The 21,043-nt window shown below is 40.0% G+C and overlaps 1 protein-coding gene across 2 annotated transcripts; it reads left to right on the plus strand.

Annotated features, from left to right (window-relative positions):
• The first annotated feature begins 1,964 nt into the window (after positions 1–1,964).
• LOC103718524 (putative transcription elongation factor SPT5 homolog 1) lies at positions 1,965–15,318 on the plus strand. Of its 2 annotated transcripts, none has more exons than XM_039128157.3 (22): positions 1,965–2,298; positions 4,221–4,456; positions 4,546–4,689; positions 4,771–4,932; positions 5,009–5,092; positions 5,568–5,638; positions 5,735–6,092; positions 6,196–6,351; positions 6,449–6,546; positions 6,633–6,681; positions 6,764–6,916; positions 7,031–7,174; positions 7,290–7,389; positions 7,510–7,668; positions 7,743–7,791; positions 7,874–7,965; positions 9,329–9,392; positions 13,315–13,369; positions 13,512–13,620; positions 13,706–13,849; positions 14,302–14,399; positions 14,533–15,318. In XM_039128157.3, the coding sequence occupies exons 1-22, from the start codon at positions 2,004–2,006 to the stop codon at positions 14,776–14,778; spliced, it is 3,066 nt and encodes a 1,021-aa protein (XP_038984085.1). In that variant the 5' UTR covers positions 1,965–2,003; the 3' UTR covers positions 14,779–15,318. The 2 variants fall into 2 exon arrangements, with proteins under 2 accessions (XP_038984085.1, XP_038984086.1); XM_039128158.3 differs by having other exon boundaries at positions 13,512–13,614.
• Positions 15,319–21,043: the final 5,725 nt, after the last annotated feature.

Here is a 21,043-nt window from a genome sequence, read left to right on the forward strand (position 1 = left end):
ACCCTCCAAGAAGTCCATCTCCAATCCCCCTATCTTTCTTCCGGATGGCCCAGCTGGATCAGGAGTAATGTGAGGGAAAGAAAACCAAGACCAAAACCAAAAAAGAGAAGGGATGAAAGATACGAGTGGCTTCAGGCGTCTATCAAGCCAACCAAATCCCTCCTCTCTCTCTCTCTCTCCCCAACCAAAACAAAACTACTGTCCCCAACTTCCCAAATTGCCCCTCTGCAGGCCAGGAAACTCTCCACCTCCCTTCCATCAAGGGGGAAGACTCGTAGCCAGCTCCAGATCCCGTTTTATATGGGGCCTTTGCTTTCTTTTGGTCAGCCTCCCGGGGGCCTTCCATTGGCCCGGGGCCTTAGGCGACCGCCTCGGTCGCCTAGGGCTCGGGCCGGCCCTGGTCATGATGCAAAATGGGCAAACTTAAAAGGGTATAAATTTATATTTTCCCCTTGTGTTAGTGCAGAACAAGACAAGAAGATACCACTTGCATCCCTGTGAAGTAGAAACCATTCCTCTCGAAGCCCAACGAATGTCACATAAGAAATTTTCATATTCATGAGCAATAATATATATTAAAGCATGCTCTAAAAATCTGTCAAGAGCCGTTTTTGAATTGTGAACCCAAGTTTTTATTTTGCAGTAGAGCATACTTAAACAATAACTTCGATCCTATCTACTTGCAGGTTTCTACAACACACCCATCAATCAATAGTCTGACTAGCTCTTCTTGGAACTTCACTAGGAGACCCAACAATACCTGGGGGTGCTAAAAGACCCAATAAAGTTAATAAAACTCTTAATTTTGCAAATGATTCCATTTTATCAGTTTGCCATCCCATGGTAAAAAATTAGGTTTTCATTTCCTGATCAACTCGTCTAAATATGTTTAAGATAAATTAGTTTGGTGAAATTTTATCATAATTGAGCCTGATCTAAGTTAGGTAAGACATCATTCCAGTTAAAAATAAGTTGGGTTTGAGCTTGGCCCTCCAATTGATGGATGGATGGATCATCAGTGATCAGACAAACCTTTAAAATCTAATATTATATTCATACAAATATTAAATTTTTGCACTAAACAGTAATTTAGTTAAAGCTTGATTTTAAGTGATTAGGAAAGTTTATACAATTAACAAATAGGAGAAAAAAATTAAGAAAATTGCAGATGCTTCACTCTTAGATGAGTTAGTTGTTTGAAAAAAGAAAAAACTCTTATCCTAGTCCCAATCTTAGAGTTATCATGGAATAATGTAGTAGAAGTAAAAATAGATAGGATGTGATGGCAATAGTCTAGGACAATCATATGAATGAGCTATTTGTAACCTAGCCCGTGTTTAATTCGAAATTTAGCTCGAAATCAACTCGCTAATTCAGGAACAAGTTGAGCTCAAGCCTAAATTTAAGCTCGAAAATTTAGTGAACCGAGCTCGAATCAGTTGGAGGTTGAGTTAACTCATGTTTTTATCAAATATTATATATATAAATTGTTATTATAAATTTACTTTTTATAATCAATATTAGAGAAATGTAGGATTTGTTGATTTGATACTTAACGTTATTATGGTTTGACAACTCGAGCGTTAGATTAAAATTCAATGATTATATTTATAAATTTATCGAGTAGGAGCCATACTCCTCTCATCATTCCACCGCCTCAGTCTCTTTTTTCCCTTTCTCCCACCTCTTCTCGGTCCGTCTCCAGTCCGAGGCTCTTCCGAGTTCGGGTTGCATCTTTCGGGCGAAAGAACGATCGACCGTTGGATCGCGCCCCGCACAGTCTCGAAGCACTCCAACGCCCTCATTCATCAAGCTGCACGGATCTTGAAGCGATGATTGCGCAATCCACAGGGTTGTAAAAACGGGTTCGGATCTTGCGACGGGTTTTGGATGCAGTTATAAGGGACCCGACCCAAACCCTACCCGTTGCCGCTTTGACTTATTAGCAGCGCCTCCGATCGAAATCGGTCGACCCGAACCTAATCGGTCCCGGAGAAGCAGCGATGGGGCGCGGCGACGAAGAGGAGGAGTACGACGAGGAGGAGGACGAGGAGGAAGAGCTGGAGGACGAGGAGGAAGAGGATGAAGGGAAGGTGGGCAGGAAGCGAGGCAGATCCCAGTTCATCGACGACGCCGCGGTGGAGGATGAGGAGGAGGAGGAAGACGAGGAGGAGGAGGAGTTCGGCGGTGATGACCGCCGGGGCCGGAGGCAGAGGAGGCGAACCGGTGCGGAGTTCTTCGACCTAGAAGCGGCTGTCGACAGTGGCGACGAGGAGGAGGAAGAGGAAGGAGAAGACGGTAACCCTAGTTCTTCTTTCTTCTTGCGGTCCTCTGGGAAAAAGAATCGATATTTTATGTTTCTTTATAAATTTCTTCGTTTTCCAATGTGTTTTGGAGGAAATAAGAGTTAGGGATTCTATTTGGTTTAGGAAGTTGAACTTTTCGAAGTATGCTTCGAAACATGATGCAAGAATTCTTGTCATTGGAGGTATGATTGAATCTGATATTGAGTAGATGCAGCAAACAATTAAAAGGAACGGTAAAGATTTCACAAGTACCAAGTTTTATATGAATGATATCCACCAAGCTCATCGACCTAATCCAACCTAATGCAACCTTCCTGTGACCAAATTAACTTGAATAGTTGACATATCATATTATAATTTTCTCACAAACTTTTTTGGGGTAAGGAAAGAAACTTGTGTATGGTTTCATGTAGAATTAGCGGCAACACTATGATATCTAAAATAAATATTGTCAAACACATTATCTTTTGCTGTCACCAAATTCTTTTATAACCTTGTCAGCTCGAACTAAGGTTTTTGTTTGGACTTTGGAGCGTCATTCTCATAAACTATTTTCCAATTATTAGTGGCTGTTGAAGAGAGTTTATTGAATCTTAATCACAAATATAAGTCATAGGGTTTCGTGGTACTGGCCTTATATTCAGAGATTGAAGCAGAATTTTTTTTTTTGTTTTTTGAATTGACTTGTACCTGATTTTCTAAATGTCTGCGAAAATAGAATAACTTTTAAGTATGAGATAGGTTTTTTATTGTCTGGTTGCTGACAAGTAATGGCAGCCTATTGGATGCTTTAGGATCTAAATGAATCTCAAATGAAACAAAAAGATATTAGAAACAAAATATCATCAGAGAAAACAATAACAATGGCCAGCTTTTTCTATATTAGAGGTATTTCAGCATTAATGTTGTTGAATGTGTTATCTATCCTTGCTACTTCAGTAATAATTAAGAGAAGCAACAGGAGATCTCTTTAACATTCAATCAATGTCATCAACATCAATAACCGTGGCACCTTGCAAATTGGCTCCTTCGGCAGCCTAACCATATAAAGATAACTATTCATGAAATTCAATGAGTATACTGATAGATCACTCATGGTTTGACATACTGGTCAGTATCGATGCGTACTGACCTTACCGTCATACTGGTATTGAAGCGATACGCAATATAGAGGGGCATAACCAATGTCGGTACGCCAAACCAACCTCCGTATCGGGTGCATCGATATGGTAACAGGATGGTGCCGTATGAGATCCGGTATCGAGATTGCGAACCTTGAGATCACCTATATAAAAAAGATTATTGAGAATAATTATATCAGGTTCTGTAAGCCTGACCTGGACATAATGAGTCATCCTTGTGGAACAGCAAGATCTTAAGAGCAACATGGGATTGGAAAACAGAACAGGTGGTATGGGATAAGTTAGCTAATGAGATACTAGATATGGAGTAAGAGATTATGGCTTATTTTTGTGCAATTGAGAATTGGGAGAAGCCAGAATGGGCCTGGTGGAGTGGGGCTTGGGAACAGTCATACGCAAGAAAGTGGAAGGCAATGCATGAGGAGCGGGCCCATGGGGGAGTGAAAGGGGATGGGGACCTGCAGAGCTATTTATGTGATGCTGGAATGGAGGCGTAAACGACTCTATTGGGTCAGGGGACATGTGCCCTTCTGGCACCTTTTGATCCACAATTGCACATACTCCTGTACATACGTGTGCACACGTGTGCATGTACATTGAATGACTTTTACTCGATACCTTCTATGCATGGACATTTTTTTTTTTTTTTGTGTAAAAAAAAATAAATTCAGCCTTTGACTGGATTTTATCCCTTTGTTCAATTAGTATTGTTCCTGTCTCCACTTCACTTTGCTCATCGATTAACAAATATCTAATGGTGCGAAAAATGCAGATTTTATAAATGATGCTGGAGCTGACGTACCTGATGAGGATGAGGGAAGAAGGGTACATCGTCCATCAATTATGATGCAGGAGGATCAAGAAGATGTTGAAGAGATGGAGAGACAAGTATATGAAAGATATGCAAAGTCAAGTCATGTAGAATATGGTGAGGATGCCACTGATGTCGAACAGCAAGCTCTATTGCCATCAGTCAAGGACCCAAAACTGTGGATGGTGAAATGTGCGGTATGATTGTTTCTTGATCTTGCTTAGTAGTCATAGTCTTCCTAATTTTTTTGCTTTCATTAGTTAACATCTTTCAAAATGTCTTTCAGATTGGTCATGAGCGTGAGACAGCTATATGCCTCATGCAAAAATCTATAGATAGGTCAGATCTCCAGATCAGGTCAGCTATTGCACTGGACCATCTTAAAAACTATATATATGTTGAAGCAGAGAAAGAAGCTCATGTTAAAGAGGTCTGAACTGATCTTGTTATTATATCCTTTTGGTACCTCTTCCTGAAAATTTTAGATTGCTGCTGACCTCTATGTATTCAGGCTTGCAAAGGTTTGCGGAATATATACTCTTCAGCGAAGGTGATGCTTGTACCAATAAAAGAAATGACTGATGTTCTATCAGTTGAAAGCAAAACTGTTGATCTCTCCAGGGATACATGGGTTCGGATGAAGATTGGAATCTATAAAGGAGATCTTGCTAAGGTATGGTTGTCTTTACTGCTAGCTTATGTCTTATGTTCTATGTCCGTCTTTTTCTAAGCAAGCTTTCCTTCTGCAGGTTGTTGATGTTGATAATGTACGCCAGAAAGTGATAGTCAAACTAATCCCAAGAATTGATTTACAAGCCCTTGCTAATAAACTGGTATGAATCTCTTTTAAATAAACTTAAATAGAAAAGAAAATCAGCCTTTTCCTCATTATGTGTGTGCTATTTTCTTTACAAGCTCTTGATAATAAATTGGTATGAATCTGTTTTTAATACACTTGAATAGGAAAGAAATCATCTCGTTTCATCTTTATATCTGTGTGCATTAAACTTGTGTTTTGGCTGAACAAGGAAAATTTCTGAACTGGTTTATTTATTTCTTAGTGTAATCCATTCTTTTTCATTTCAAATGCATTATACTTATTCCTATTCAAAATTAGTAATTAAGTTAGTCATTATTTTGAATGCTGAACTGGTCTTCTTGGAGCTTTATTGAATTCATTTCTGTCAATTTGCTCAGTCAGTTTCTCTATATTTCTCTCTTCCCCCCCTTCTCTATCTCATGTTTATTGCAATCATTGTTGTTTCTTTTCTGTTTTCAAGCATATTTATGTAAATTATACATTTTCAGGAAGGTAGGGAGGTTCCAAAGAAAAAGACATTTGTTCCTCCACCACGCTTTTTTAACATTGATGAAGCAAGGTAATTTTGTTTCTTATTCTTCATTTTGTTTATAAGATGAATTTTATATACCAGAAAATATTGTGCTCATTTTTTTTTCTGGTTAATTGTGGTTAGGGAGATGCATATCCGGGTTGAGCGCAGGAGGGACAAAGATACTGGTGAATATTTCGAGATGGTTGATGGATTGATGTTCAAAGATGGATTTCTGTACAAAACAATGTCCATAAAATCAATTAGTTCCCAAAACATACAGCCAACTTTTGATGAACTTGAAAAATTTCGGAAGCCTGGAGATGATGCTGATGGGGATCTGGCTAGTTTATCTACTTTATTTGCAAACAGGAAGAAGGGCCATTTCATGAAAGGTGATGCTGTTATAGTTGTTCGTGGAGATCTCAAAAATCTGATGGGATGGGTTGAGAAAGTTGAGGATGATACTGTTCATGTCAGACCAAAGATGTCAGGGTTGCCTGTAATCACTTCTTCACTATGTGTTCTTGCTACTTTCCGTGTCTAGTTTTAGCATATAACTTCAAGAAAAAAAAAGTAAAGTAATTTGCATTGTTTTTTTGCAGAAAACATTGGCTTTTAATGAAAAGGAATTATGCAAGTATTTTAAACCAGGAGACCATGTAAAAGTGGTCTCTGGTGTTCAAGAAGGTGCCACTGGTATGGTGGTAAAAGTCGAGGGCCATGTTTTGATCATCTTATCAGACACTACAAAGGAAGATGTAAGCTGTTCTCTTACAATATAACCTTGGAAAAGCATTTCATATAGGATATTATTTTTACTTTGTTGCTGATGATGTTTTTTTAAATGTCACTCAGATCCGGGTTTTTGCGGACCATGTTGTGGAGAGTTCTGAAATAACTACAGGGCTTACAAGAATTGGGGATTATGAGTTACATGATCTTGTGCTTCTAGAGTAAGTTTTCTATTTTATTGTTGGCTTGTTATGTGAAGCGGCAAACCTTTTTCCGTGGTCTTATTCACTAGTTGAATGTTGTGCAGCAATATGTCCTTTGGTGTAATTATACGTGTGGAAAGTGAAGCATTTCAGGCAAGAAAGAAGATTCCATATGGTAGTAATGGCCCTTTTATTGCTTATTATATTCCTAAACTGATTTCTTGCATGTGTTTAGGTTCTCAAAGGAGTACCAGATAGACCTGAGGTTGTGCTTGTTAAATTGAGAGAAATAAAAAGTAAGATTGAACGACGAACTAGCGCCAAGGATCGGTCAAACAATCTAGTGTCAGTCAAGGATGTTGTGCGGGTTATCGAGGGACCTTGCAAGGTTAGATTGAGTTCCTTGTTCTATTACCTAATAAAAAAAAGATCTTGATGCTTTCATTTCAGTATTTGGTCTATGGTGTTTTCTTTTTGACATAGGTTTATTATTCTCAACCAGGGGAAGCAAGGTCCTGTTGAACACATACATAAAGGGATCTTGTTCATCTATGATCGCCATCATCTTGAGCATGCTGGTTTTATCTGCATAAAAGCTCAGTCTTGTGTAATCGTAGGTGGATCACATGGGAATAATGACAGAAATGTATGTTTTAAGTGCTTTTGGTTGTTACAGGATTATTGAAATCTGATGTGCTGGTCTTGGTTGGTACATGTTACTGGTTGATATCATGTCTAATGCATAGATGATTATGCTGTAGGGTCTAGATCATTTTGACTCGAGATTTGGTGGTTTGAGATCTTCATCCCAGTTTCTTCAATCCCCAAGAAGATTGCCTCCTAGAGGACCTCCTATAGATTGTATGGCTGGGTCTTGCTGCTATGTTACATGATTTTTTTTTTTCATGCCTCTTTGTGTAAATAATATCTTCTGTTATGGATTGGAGTTCTATAATAAACCTCATGTGAAATCTGATGCAGTTGGTGGACGACACAGAGGTGGCAGAGGTCATGATTCTTTAGTGAATAAATGTATTAAAATTAAATCTGGCCCCTTGAAGGGATATCGTGGCCGTGTTAAAGAGGTTACAGGTTCATTGGTGCGGGTGGAGCTGGATTCGCAAATGAAAATTGTTACAGGTAAGAGCCAGTTTGCTTCTTAATTTTCTTCATTGTTTTTTTTAATAGCAGAATGACAATTTATAAATTTGCAGTTAAGAGAGAGGATATTGCTGATACAGCTAGTATAGCAACCCCATTCCGGTAATACTGCATGAGAATGTCTGTTTTGTTGTAGCTAGATGCATTATTATGTTTTTCCTGATTTGACATTTATTTTCACCAGTGAATCGCGATATGGTATGGGTAGTGAAACACCCATGCATCCATCACGGACACCGCTGCATCCAATGCAGACTCCAATGAGAGATCCTGGAGGTAAGTTTGCTTCAATATCTACTAGTGAATTTTGGTCATTGTATAGTTTTCTGATTTTCAAATTTCCATAAGATGATTGGAAAAATCTATTTTTACTTCATTTGTACATAACCGATTGGTTTCTTGCATTATGATATTCAGGGGCGGCCCAATACATCTGGGGGCCCAAGGCGAATTCAGTAAATGGGGCCTCTTTTTTTAAATAATAATTTTTTTAATAAATATAAAATACTTAAAAAAATGTTATGGAAATAGATTGCTGTCAAGTACACTATTTCAACAAAGATGCATTAATCTAATAAAGGTCGACAAAAAGCCTCTTCAGTTTAATATAATTCTTGAATGAAAATATTAAAAAAATACTTAAAAAAAAAGGGCCATGGAACTGTTCTTGGCAATACTGTTTACCATGTGAAGCAAGAGCAGAATAGGAAAAAGACCATCCCATGGCGCTTCACGGTCAAAAAATTTGTCCAAGAGAAAGTAGGGTCATTATGGGAAATTCACTCCATCTAATTAATAAAAGTCCCATCCCACCATCTTCCCTTCAAGTGAGTACCCAAGCAGCCCCTGCAACATCACGGAACAGCAGCCATTCAACCCCCCCTCCCTCCTTCTCTTTCTCTACCCTCCTTTTCTTTTGCTAAAGACCATCTCCCCCTTCAAGTGAGCACCGAAGCTGCAACTGCAACATCACGGCACAGCAGCCATTCAACCCCCTCCCTCCTTTTCTCTCTCTACCACCCAAGAGGGGAGAAGAAACCGAGAGGAGAAAATTAAAAGAATCTCCACCCTCCAAGAAGTCCATCTCCAATCCCCCTATCTTTCTTCCTGATGGCCCAGCTGGATCAGGAGTAATGTGAGGGAAGGAAAACCAAGACCAAAACCAAAAAAGAGAAGGGATGAAAGATAAGAGTGGCTTCAGGTGTGTATGAAGCCAACCAAATCCCTCCTCTCTCTCTCTCTCTCTCTCCACCCAAAACAAAACTACTGTCCCCAACTTCCCCGATTGCCCTCTGCAGGCCAGGAAACCCTCCACCTCCCTTCCATCAAGGGGGAAGACTCGTAGCTAGCTTCTGCTCCCGGAGGCCTTCCATTGGCCCGGGGCCTTAGGCGACCGCCTCAGTCGCCTAGGGCTCGGGCCGGCCCTGATGATATTGTGGTCTGTTGGTCATACATAATTTATTTTGATAACATATGTATATATGTTATTCTATACTAAATTTTAAGACAAGGGTAGTAAGCATCCAGCTTACATGTTCCAAATCAAAACCTGAATCTTGTTTTAATTGCCTTTTCTTATGGTGAAGTCTTTATTAAATTTACTAATTCCATTTCCTTATTATCCTTCTTCTTTGTGCAGCAACACCCTTGCATGATGGTATGAGAACACCGATGCGGGCCTGGGCTCCAATGAGCCCTGCAAGGTTTGTCCACTTATATATTTCATTTTATCTTATTGCAATATCTGCCATATTGTAAGTAATATGTTAGTCTTGGATTTGCGTTCATGTGCTTCTTTCATTATGTCTGTCACATTTAACAAAAAATTTATCAATCTTCTATGACCAAATGTGCTCCTTTGAACTTCTATCATTGGGGCTTGTGAGTCCAATCTTTTGAGCCAACAAACATGAGTCCTGTCGTAAGGACAATCATCATGTAGTAAATACTGCCCCGGCATTCACTTTCTAATGAATGGCTATGTTGAACTTCTGACTCCAAAATATATAAGACAGATGTGTCCTATGTTGAACTTCATGAAGTTTCATGCGTCATATTCTTCTAGATACATCAAGACTTGACATCCTTGTCAAGTGGCATTGCCTTTATATAGCAATTATATCAGTTTAGCTTGAAATAATTATTACAATGCTCGTAATTCCAAACTACAAATCCCTAAGAAAGTTCAAATTGTTTATGATGCTTAGACCAAAAGATCAATTTATATCCTTGTATGGAATTAACATTTTGTCAAGCAAGTTTAGTTTCTGATATTCTTTTACATTAATTGCCTATACATATTCACAAGTGTGCATGATAATCAGTGTTACCTGGACTTCATGTCGAGCTTAAAGAGTCCATGTCATGCATGTATTATCAAGTTCAGTGCACATTTGATGCTTGGATAACTACCAAATTCTTTAATGGCAAATTTTAGAGATTGGTGAAAATTGGAAACTTGGATATTTCCAAATGAGACTGGCTGACCTTAATGACGTAGGACTGAACTTTTTGTTTTTTTGGGATCTTGGTCAGTGTGTAGGGTATTAAAAGACTTAAAATGTCATGACTTATGTCTGCGGTATCCTTGAGCTAACATTAGAGTTTGAACGAGGAGCATTTATTTTAATAAGAACATTGTTGGTAAGAAATATATCATGGCTGCCCATATATACTGTAACAAAAAGTGCAATACGTGCACTTACATGAGCATCTTTTCACAGTACACTTTAAGAGGCTACACCCATAATCTTCAATGTGTTCGGTGAGTCTCTTTGAGACATGAGGCAAGGTGAGTCTCGCATCTGATAAGATTTTTTAAACTACAGTGGCACAAGCATTTGATTTGTGCAGCTAGGGAATTTGTCAGGGCAATCTCCTATCTCTTTGTTGTGTCTTAAATGATGATGCATAAAAATTCTTATATATTTTGTAAGCAATTGAAACTCTGGTGGGAATTTCATTTTGATTATGCGATGTCTTAGAACATCCATTGATCTCTGATGAGCAGGTTCAACTGTTTAGCATTTAATTTCTCATTTGAGGTCACTAAAAGCATTTTGATGGGCTTGGAAGGAAACATAGGGATGAGAACCAGTCCCTTTATTTATTTATTTTTCAAATAAATAAAAAATAGAGGCCTCCTGCTTGCAGTCAGCAATTAGCTCTTCTTGTTTTCAGTAGATATTTCTTTGATGCTAAAATCAAGATTCTTCTGGGAGCTCTTTTATAGCTGACTTTGTAGGGTATTGCTGCAACTTAACGATCATATATTTTGGATTATGAACCCTCCAGTAAGGCTATAGGATATCGCTGGCAAGCAAAATTGATGCCAGCAAGAATTTGAAAGGTTTATGAGATGACTACTAACAACAAGCATGCCAAGAGTTCTAATGAGGCGAAGGGCTAAAAAAAGACCCTGTATTTTATTATTTTCTGAGGCTTAGGGCAGGGAGATGACTATATACATGTATTTAACTACTGTTTGAAGATATGCAGTCAGGGGAGAGAGACAATTGCTCTCATGAAGTAGTGTTATAAGTGCAATTATTGTAAAACATACTTGAGGCACAGCATGTTGTTTCCATTTTATTATTATAGAAGTGGAATGCATTGTTTGATGTTTACTCCTTGAAATTGACGGTGCAAAAAATTTATATGAAGTTTATGGAAATATAAAGGAAAATCATAATGAATAATAAAATATTTAAAGAAGTTAATATCTTTTTATTATATTAATAAACTTCACCTTTTTAACAATAGTTATTTCATATTTTGTTGATATTTATTATTGAGTCCCCATTTTGCAAAATTTTACTTGTATCTATTGGTGCTACACTAGCACTAAGAAAGAAAGTTGTCACACTGCGCTTACTAATTACTCCATGACTGATGAAGTAATGGTAATCAAAGACTCATGAAGATATTCATGAGTTTCTAGTACTAGGTTACCTGAAGTAGCAGCAGGCATAGGATTGGAAATGGGGAACCAGATTTTTTCCAATAGATCAAGGAACCATAAGGAAGCGAGTACAAGAGTTAGATAATTGAGAGTTTTCAGAGTGGGTGCTGCACCATAGGTCGAAGCTTCTGACTGCTAGGGGTGTTCTCTCTTGATTACTTCTAAGTTTTTTATGAGTGTGTTTGGTGTTGCTTTTGCTTTTTAAAAAGTCATTCTCAAAAACAGAGATATTTAGGTTCTTAAACAGAAAGAACCTTTTGGTATATTTAATGATTGGTCCTGACATATTGTATGAATATGTTTATGGACGGGCTTACCAGTTCTGAAAGACAATGAGCAATCTCACAAGAAGACCTAGAAATCAGTTTTTCTAGCTTCTTCTAAGAGCACTTTTTTGAATTTTGCTTCTCAACGTTCTCGTAATAGCACTTTTCAAATGATATCACAAAAGAATTATTTTTTTTAAGGAAGTACTGATGTTACTTTGGAAGTATCCAAAGGACTTCTTTAAAGCAACACCAAATGAGTGCTCCATGAAATGAAAGTGATGTTCAAAGGAAGTTCAATGTTGTACAAAATATTTTGGGACATTTATTTGGTTAATAAGCCTAAGCTAAAATGTGGATGAATGCTTCAAAAAAAAGTTTTGAATTCTGTTCTGGCTATAATCAAGTTTATGCAATTGAAATGCGACTTAATGTGGTTCCATGGTGTTGGTTGAAAAGATATGGATAATCTCTAAGGTAATTTTTTTTTTCTATATAAGCATTTTAAATTGTATGAAAGAATGAGGATGGTTCTCTTGGATCCTAGTGAAGTTGGTGGCATGGATATACATTTTGTAATTATGTAATTGCTTGATGTCTGTGTGACTAAATGGAATATGCTATGATGTTCAAATACAAGATGGACATCGGTTGGAGCAGGAAATAATTAGTGCATGACCATAAGATGAGTGTGAAGATATTGTTGTCATAGTGGGTATCTAGAGATGTCCTTTGAAAATTCTAAGCGGTGTGGGGGTATAGATGGAAAGGAAGTTGTATACGTCACAGGTACCTACAAAGCATGCCATGTGGGTCGTGGAGAGATCCACTAGCTCCTGTAATTTGTGCCATTTCATTCTCTGGGGGACAGACGGGGTGCACAATCCATAGGAGCTGCTGAATCTTATCGTATGACTTATGTAGTGTGTATATCTGTGCTTGCACATTCAGGTGTTGAAGAGGTAAATTACATCTGATGTAAAATAGACTAGTAAGGAGAGGGTTGCGAGGGCAAGTATGAGAATAAAAGATGGATGCAAGTTGTGATAGAAATGATGGAGGTGTGACCTTAGGTGGATGAATGGTGAAACGACACTCCAAGATCAGATTGACATATTTGTACTTTTCATTCTTATGTCGACTATGGCAAGTTACTTGATGTTGGCATGATTGAAAAAAGAAGTTTCTGAACTTGTCGTTTAAATAAAACCAGGTGTGTCACATATAGTATGTGTATTTTAGACTCATTTTGTTTCTATTAAGGTAAATTACCTAAAAGCATGAAATGTGTAATCGTGCTGTTGCTTAGGTTTTTAATATTATCTTTTTCACTAGCAGTTGGAAGGGAGTGGTGGCTGACTTATATTGGTTTTCGTGATCTCAATATAATTGTACCAGGGATAGTTGGGAAGATGGAAACCCTGCCACTTGGGGAGTCAGTCCACAATATCAGGTTTGGTATCTTGTCTCGTTCTGGGTGATACAGACAGTATTGGATGTTAAATGTTATATTAAGACAGTTTTTCATTTGTGTTACTATCAGTTTATTCAAATGATACTGAATCAACTTTATATGCATTTCCAATTCATTTCAGCCCGCAACGCCACCTGCCAGGCCATATGAAGCACCTACTCCTGGTTCGGGTTGGGCTAACACTCCAGGAGGTTATACTGAATCTGGAACACCAAGGGAAAGCAGTTATGGTAGTTATATGAATTTGTGACTTTGTGATTTACTTTTATATATATCATGGATGGCACATATGACTTGATCATCTGCTCTTTTCAGGAAGTGCACCAAGCCCTTATGTACCATCAACACCTGGTGGACAGCCAATGACCCCTAACTCTGCCTCTTATCTTCCTGGTACTCCTGGTGGACAGCCCATGACACCTGGAAATGTTGGGCTGGATATCATGTCTCCAACAATTGGTCAGTGCCATTCTCTTTGTTTTCTGTACTGGAATATATGATCTTCATGACTTACCCTCCCCTATCTTCTTCCAGTCAATGATTTCCCTTCAAGTATCTTCATGAATTATTTTACCTTGCTTAATCAGCTTATCTTTGCAAATAGCCCTAGTTCATCCTTTTGTGAATTAGACTCATTAAATATGGCTTCCATCTTCCATTTGACATGCTTGCATCTGTTTAAGCTGCATCTAGCTATATGTGCAACATTATGAGGAGAACATTTTTAGTTGCCTCTTGTTCTGTCCTCTTTTCCCTCTCAAAATATTTTCTCAAAACCATATGCACGCATGTATCATTGCAAAGTACAAAGCCACAAGGCTGATTTTTTGTTCATAAAGCATGATGAACTGTTCAGAATGACAAGCATGTCCAAGACAATAATAACTTCACAATCAATTGCTGTGTTGCAGGTGAAGGAGAAGGCAATTGGTTTATGCCTGACATTTTGGTAAATGTTCAAAGGCCTGGTGAGGATTCGCATGTTGGAGTCATCCGAGATGTGCTGATGGTATGCGCATGTCACATGCAAAATGTGATTATTTAGTTGACTAGAATTGTGAACATCACTGGATATTATCTTTTCATTTTTTTTATCGTGGTGGCTTTTTGTAATTGACATGAAATGAATGCTTGACTTGCAGGATGGATCATGCAAGGTTTCTCTTGAGTCAGCAGCAAATAAAGAGATAGTGACGGCACTTCCAACAGAGTTGGAGGTGGTGAGGCCAAAGAAATCCGACAAAATCAAGATCATGAATGGTTCACTCCGTGGAGTCACCGGAAAACTCATTGGCATTGATGGTTCTGACGGCATAGTGAAATTGGATGACACCTATGAAGTCAAAATATTAGACATGGTCATTCTTGCTAAACTAGCAACACAGTAAATACTGGTATTGCCAGGGAAGAGAACTCATTTGGAATCACTGTTTGGATGCCCATCTCCTGTTTCAAACCCCAAACCGAGTTTTGCCTCCTTCGACCCAAAGGATCCCCTCCCAAAATGTCATCTTTCTAAAAACCCTCCCAGAGCTATCTGAAGCACATTCCATGTCTTAAACTAAGAGCAATGCTTGATCTTTGGTTCGGTCATCCATGTTCGTGGTTCATGACTCGGTGACTGCGCCTCGTGGGCTGGCTTGGAGCATCCATTTTTTACACATTATCAATCAAATTCAGTGTATATTTCGGGGATGAACTGAGGGAAATCTTGAGGCGCTGTTCTAGTTATACCTGAAGATGTAAATTTTCAGTTTTTCCTTGTTGAATAGGTCATTTGAAGGAGCTTGGTGAGAAAGTGCATCTCGCACTGTTTAATCTTATAGTGTCAGTGAGATTGCTGGAAGACATTTACTATATTATGTTTGAAATTGTATTCTTTTGCACACTTCATTTATTTCATACAAGGTCAAATTACAGAACCGAAATTTCTAGGTGCTTCTACCATTTTAGCGCGACTATGTTGCGCGTCCGAACTATCTTTTTTACAGCTGGGATGTGTTTCAGGAACTCTAAATGCTGATTCCCTAATTTTGGCTGTTACTCTGCATGATGCGTTCGATTTTCTTCATCACTTACTTTCTAGGTGCGTAATATCTCTTGCATAGAGTCGTCAACCGGTAACTTGAAAAACAGTTGATTTCCATTTTCTTCATTTCTTTCTTAGGTCATTTCGTGTGCAATAATATCCTGCCTCTTGAGGAGTTCAATGGTTTTAAGCCTCCCACAATGTATTTAGCTGCCGGGGATAGTGGTGCTAATCGAATGCGATACTCTTTGTTTCAAATGTTAGTGTAATGTTTTGCAGATATGTAAGTTTTAATGTTGATAGACAAGTGAATCGCATATTAATCTTTGATAATACAGCTAGGTCTTCAGTTTTCCATAATGGTTCTTTCTGAGAACGCTGTTCCTTGGCCCTTGGGCCTCGCTCGGAATGGAGCCTACCCGTCTCTCTCCCTCTTTTTTTTCTGCAGAAGTCTTTAAATGCCGTGAAAAATGTAAGCCAGATTGGCACAAACTTTGTAGCATTTACCGGGTGAGCACTGCTTCGCCTACTACCCCCAGGGAGTAGCATCTTTATTTTTGGATATGGACCATCCCAAGCACTGGACCACGAGCCAAGTGCAGAACCAAGTGCAGAAAAGTTCCATCTGGACTCCTTCCTTCGCGCGAGTTCTTATCAAAGCCGCTAGGTTTTTAAGGCACAACAACATCATCCACTAATTCTACTGCAGCCAATCAGAAAGGAAAACAATGCAATTTGTACAAAAATTTTTAAGATGGTTAATACGTTTATTGATTCTGCCTTTTTTTCGCCCTTCTTTGTAGCATGGCATGATTACACGGCCCTAAAATAAATAAAACTACGAGCATCCGTATACTATAATTTATGAATATATATATATATATATATATATATATATATATATATATATATATATATATATAGATTATGATAGTATATATAATGCTAAAGCTTGGAGACTGGCCTTGTGTTGTCGCCTCCAAGCCTGAAGCCTCCACAACTTGACTGTTTCCCCAGAAACCATGAGTACCCATTGTTGGGGGAATAAGATTTTTCCCCCAAGTGACACAAATGCCCCCAAGAAGCCGCACAATCGCCGACCCTGAACAGCCGAAGTCGGCGTCCGACCTCGGAACGCCCGACCTCAAGACATCCGACCTAGGAAAATCTTGATGCTCAAGGTCTACCCTTGTCAGCCACCTACTATGGCCGTACTCCTCCGAGGTCCAACTGAGGACCATACCCTGCCACTGCTTCAGCATTTATTGCGCATGGCCGCTGTAACCCTCCGGTTCACTCCACCATTAATGCGGATCTCCGGCTTACTCTACAATTAATGTGGATCTCCGGCTTACTCCACCATTAATGCGGATCTCCGGCTTACTCCACAATTAATGCGCATGGCTCCTGACATCTACGGATCCTCGGCTCTCCACGGCAAGTTAGCCCAGCAGAGTCTGGTCAACCATGATAAGTCTCTGATCTCGGCCATACCTCCGACACCAATGCAATGATTCGCCTGGTAGCGTACTGGTTCGGGTCGTACGACGCCCTCACCGCCGACATCAGTACAATGATTCGCCTGACCGTGCGCCGACCTGAGCCACATGCCGAGCCGTACTATGGCCTCGCCCTGTTACATCACAGGTAAACCGACCCCCACCTATAAAAGGGAGACTTGGCTTCTCAGGAGGGGGTTGGGAAATTCCGCGCCTTACAAGCACTGTTCATCTCCTCCTTACACTATCTGCCCCCTTCCTGACTTGAGCGTCGGAGGGCCGGCGCCGGAAAACCCGGCCACCGGTTTGTCTGCAGGCACCCAGACGGAGGACGCCGCCCGGTGACGGATCGCTGCCCCGCCGTGAGGACCCCCAGCTCCCTCTCTCCGGCCACCCCAGACGGAGGACGCCGCCCGCCGACTGGTCGCCGCCCCGCCGTGGTGACCCGCAGCTCCCTCTCCCTCGACCGAAGATTGCCCCCGGGTCCAATTTCCAGCAACAGTTGGCGCTAGAGGAAGGGACCGAGTAGCAGTCATGAAGTTGAGAAGTAAGGGAGCCTCCAACGTCTCCCGGCGTCCCCCGCAAAGTCTTGGACGCTCCGTCCAGAATTCTCCAACTCCGGCTGACCCAGTTCCTCAGGTCCAGCCGGAACAGTTCAATGCCCTAGTACAGCAAGTCCAGGCCCTGGCCGCCGCCGTTCAGGGCCTGCGACGCGAGGAAGCTTTACCAACGCTTCCCCCGCGGGCCCAGGTCCCGCCGGAATTTCTTCCCAACGGCCTGGTTCTCCCCGGCCAGAATCTACATGGCTCCTCCAGAGCCAATAACGAAGAACGGACTTCCCCCCAGAGAGAGCTACCGGGGGAGGATCTCGACAGAAGACTCTAGCCTTCTGAGACTGAGTCAGCCCCGGACCGCCGTGAGCCGGCGCAAACCGCGGCGACAATTCCGCGGGTGGGGGAGCTCGACAGAAAGGTTGAGCACTTGGAGCGCCAAATTGCAGCGCTCCACAGTAAGAAGCAACAACAACAACAACAATCGAAAAAAAAAAATCGCCAAATTTCATCAATCGAAAAAAAAAAAAAACAACAACAACAACAAATTAATCATAACAATAAATGAAGTTTGTGGGTATCTTCACTGGAAACCCTCACGAGACTATAACTCGTCCACTAGGGTAACCTAGGGGTTTAAAGCCTTGTTGCATATGGTAAATGCAATCGCGATGCCTGCGAAAGTGAGTTAGAGCTTTTCTTTAATTTCATTTTGCTCGAGGACTAGCAAAACATAGGTTTGGGGGTGTGATAAGTGCTGATTAATCTATAATTTAATATTCTTTTTCCAGCACTTATCAATGTTCTTAAACGGATAACTACTTGTTTTACCATGAAATTGAATAAACATTGAATTAAATTTAAATTATGGTAAGAGGTAAATAATTCTCTTCTTAAACCAGATCCTGAACTTGTCTCTCTCTTGATTGCAATCTTTAATGAAAACTACAGAAAAACATATAAGGAGATTGTGTTGACCCGGCTAAGGTTATAATTAAATGGGCTTTGGTCTTGATTAGATTAAAAGTTATAATCGTATAGGAAAATATTTGATTAACCCTTGTTATTAAGTCACGGTCCTGCTTTTAGCCTTGTTAAGTCCGGTCTGAAGTTGTTTAGCAAGAATTAAACGACATTGGGCTCGAGAGTAAGTTCACGCAAATCAACGATCATGACCCACCTCAAACCCAAAGTCAATTCCCAACCAATTCATTACCTACCTTCATATAAAATTTATAAATTTAAAACCAAAAAAAAGGGAAATAATGAATATAATAAAATAAATAAAAATAATTCCGGGGAGGATCCCTTATTCACTGTTCATATGAACAGTGTCCCGTAAAAACACTGTTCATATGAACAGTGAGAAATAGTATAATAATAATAATAAAAAAAAGGAAAGAATTTATTAAAACTGTTTCACTGTTTATCTCCTTCCTCCCGTTCGCTATCCTTCCCGTGATCCCGCCTCACAGAGCAGCCCGCCTTCCGTGCATCCAGCCATTTTCCTGATCTCCTCTCATCCCGCGATGCAGCCAGCAAATCAGGCGTTCATCCGAGTAATCTACAGCGCGTCTCCGGCCATCCGGATTTCCTTCCGTTTCGAACACAGCCATGGCGTCCCGGATGTCAGCTCCCAATCACGCCCAGATCAGTAGAGATCGTGCCATCACGCCTCACATCTTCCAAGTTCCCAGCGTCCGTCTGCAGTGGTCCTCCAGCACCATTTCTTCCGCCGGTGATGCATCCCACGCTTCAAGCCTCCGCGTCTGCAAGCACTGTGATCCAAGGACCCAGCACCTCTTCCGTGATTTCCTCCCGTCGATCAAGCTCCCATTTCTTCCGCCCGTTTCAAATGCAGCTGGTGATCCCACGGATTGACGCCCTCCTTCCGTTTCCCAATCCCAGCCGCATCGTCCTCTTCCGCGTGCGACCTGTCTCCTCCCAGCGATCCCGCAGCACCCCCCATTCCGGATCCGCTCCTCTCAGCGTCTCAGCCTCTTCTAGCCGTCCGCAATCCATCCCGGCCGCCCGTGATTCTCCCCCAGATTTCAGCAGTCCGAGATCCATTCCCCCTTCCCGAATGAGCACCTCGGACGATCCTCTCCACGCGATCCATTATTAGCTTCTAGGAGGAGTCTATATAAGAAGGAAGGAGGGCGCTCGGTGGCAGGGGGAGAGCTCGGTTGAGAAGAAAGAAAACAGGGGAGAACCCCTGTTTCGGTGAAGAAGAAGAAGAAGAAAAGCCGAGAGAAATAAATAAAAAAAAAGAAGAGAGAGGGGAGGAAAGAGAAGAGTTTGTGTTATTCTGGGAAGAATGAGAGGTGAAGGCTTTCATTTGAAGATGGAAGGACATCCGGCCACCATGCGCGGCTGAACACCTAGTCTAGGGCTGGATGAAGCCCTAGCAATGTAACAGGGCATTGTAGTTCTTACTCTTTTAATCTTTTTGGAGTTTGTTTAAATTCTCATTCTCAATGAAAAATTATTTTATAATGTTTAAACCTTGAGCATGCCATTTACTATTCATGTTGCTAAAGTAGTCTAAGATGATCCATGCCTAGGAAGATGAGATGTGCTACACCCTAGATTAGCATACTTAGGTAGACACTTCATGCTATACCGAAGATGGATCTTCCTAGAACTCTTTATGCTTTTATTTTATAAGGCTTGTAGCCAAAATTGCATGCCTCTCCAAAAGATAAGATTAAGAACACAATCCTTGATGCAATGCTATGTGGTGGATTCCAAACCCTAGACCTATTTACTTTGATAAAATTTCAATCCGTACTCATAGTTTGATTTAGTTAAATCAAGTTAGCAAATCCTTCTTGTTGATTTATTTTTTAAAGAAAAATAACTTATTCTTCAATCCCTGTGGACCGACACCCGTAATCACTATCCTACAGGATACGTGCTATTGCGTGGTTTATTTTTAAAATTGAAATAACCGATCAATTTTTGGCGCCGTTGCCGGGGATTGCTAGTATAGTTATTTTTCTTATTAAAAAAAAATATTTAAAAATTAAAAAAAATTTCTTTAAAAAATTTTCTATTATTGTTACTTTTCTTATCTTCTTTTTCTCCCTTACTAATTTTTATTTTTATTTTTATTTTTATTTTTATTTTTATATATATTATTTGATCAGGAATCGAGAAAAAAAATCTGGGATGATCAAAAGGAGAACTGCCGGAAAAGAAATGCTGTAGAGGTTTGCAAAAAAAAAAAAAAATTAAATTGCTGGGGAAATTTCCTTTGGTAACCTCTAAACTTTTCTTATTTAAATTAATTATTGGTTTGAAATTTTGTGGTGATTGTTTGATTTTAATTATAGCAAAATTGTGAATGCATGCTTGATACACATACACAAATCAATTTGCACATAGTAAGGGCAATCACCCCAACAAGATAAGAGCCGGATTTCATCACCGGACTCTTGCCCAACTTAGGTGAACTCAATATCACATAGTGTCATCTTTAATTAAAATCAATTAGACGTTGGCCCCTAGGGACATTCGAGCTCAATAGGACGAAGATCACCGAAGGTTGCACCAATTTCGCTCTGTGGCTTAG

This window comes from Phoenix dactylifera, chromosome 11 (genome assembly GCF_051530095.1).
Source record: "Phoenix dactylifera cultivar Ajwa chromosome 11, Ajwa_hap1_PhDact_Kaust_v1.1, whole genome shotgun sequence".
NCBI lineage: Eukaryota > Viridiplantae > Streptophyta > Magnoliopsida > Arecales > Arecaceae > Phoenix > Phoenix dactylifera.